General features: G+C 72.4%; 1 protein-coding gene across 1 annotated transcript in view; it reads right to left on the bottom strand.

Annotated features, from left to right (window-relative positions):
• Window positions 1-104, bottom strand: part of GPR143 (G protein-coupled receptor 143) — a 23,740-nt gene extending 23,636 nt beyond the window's left edge. Inside the window, exon 1 of the mRNA XM_015593987.2 lies at window positions 10-104. Within this exon, the coding sequence (XP_015449473.1) occupies window positions 10-104 (95 nt within the window). The remainder of the gene's footprint in view (window positions 1-9) is intronic.
• Window positions 105-380: the final 276 nt, after the last annotated feature.

Here is a 380-nt window from a genome sequence, read left to right as displayed (position 1 = left end):
AGGAGGCACAGCGCGTGGAACGCCCGCGGCTGGAAGCTCAGCACCAGCTGGGTGGCGGCGTCCCGCGTGGGGCAACAGAAGGTCCCCAGGCGCGGGGAAGCCATGGGCTGTGCTCGGGGACGCGTCCCACGTCTCAGCCGGGACCCCGCCGGACGGCCTGGGTCATGTGCTGGGCTGACTGGGAGGGGGACGTCATGTGCCCTGCGCCTCTCTCCCCCACCCCCGCCCCCGTTCCTACCCCCCACGCTGGCAGAAAAGGCGCCAGGCTTGGCGGGGGCTGTGCACCCTCCCGCAAACGCCACGAGGCCTCACGAGGGTGACTGTCAGACAGGCGGGGCCGGGAGAGGGGCGAGGGGTGGGAAGAGCCAGAGGTCTGCAGG

The sequence above is a fragment of the Pteropus alecto genome, unplaced genomic scaffold (genome assembly GCF_000325575.1).
Source record: "Pteropus alecto unplaced genomic scaffold, ASM32557v1 scaffold18, whole genome shotgun sequence".
In the NCBI taxonomy this organism is placed as follows: Eukaryota; Metazoa; Chordata; class Mammalia; order Chiroptera; family Pteropodidae; genus Pteropus; species Pteropus alecto.
The sequence above is the reverse complement of the archived record's forward strand: the minus strand, read 5'-3'. Positions and strand labels throughout refer to the sequence as shown.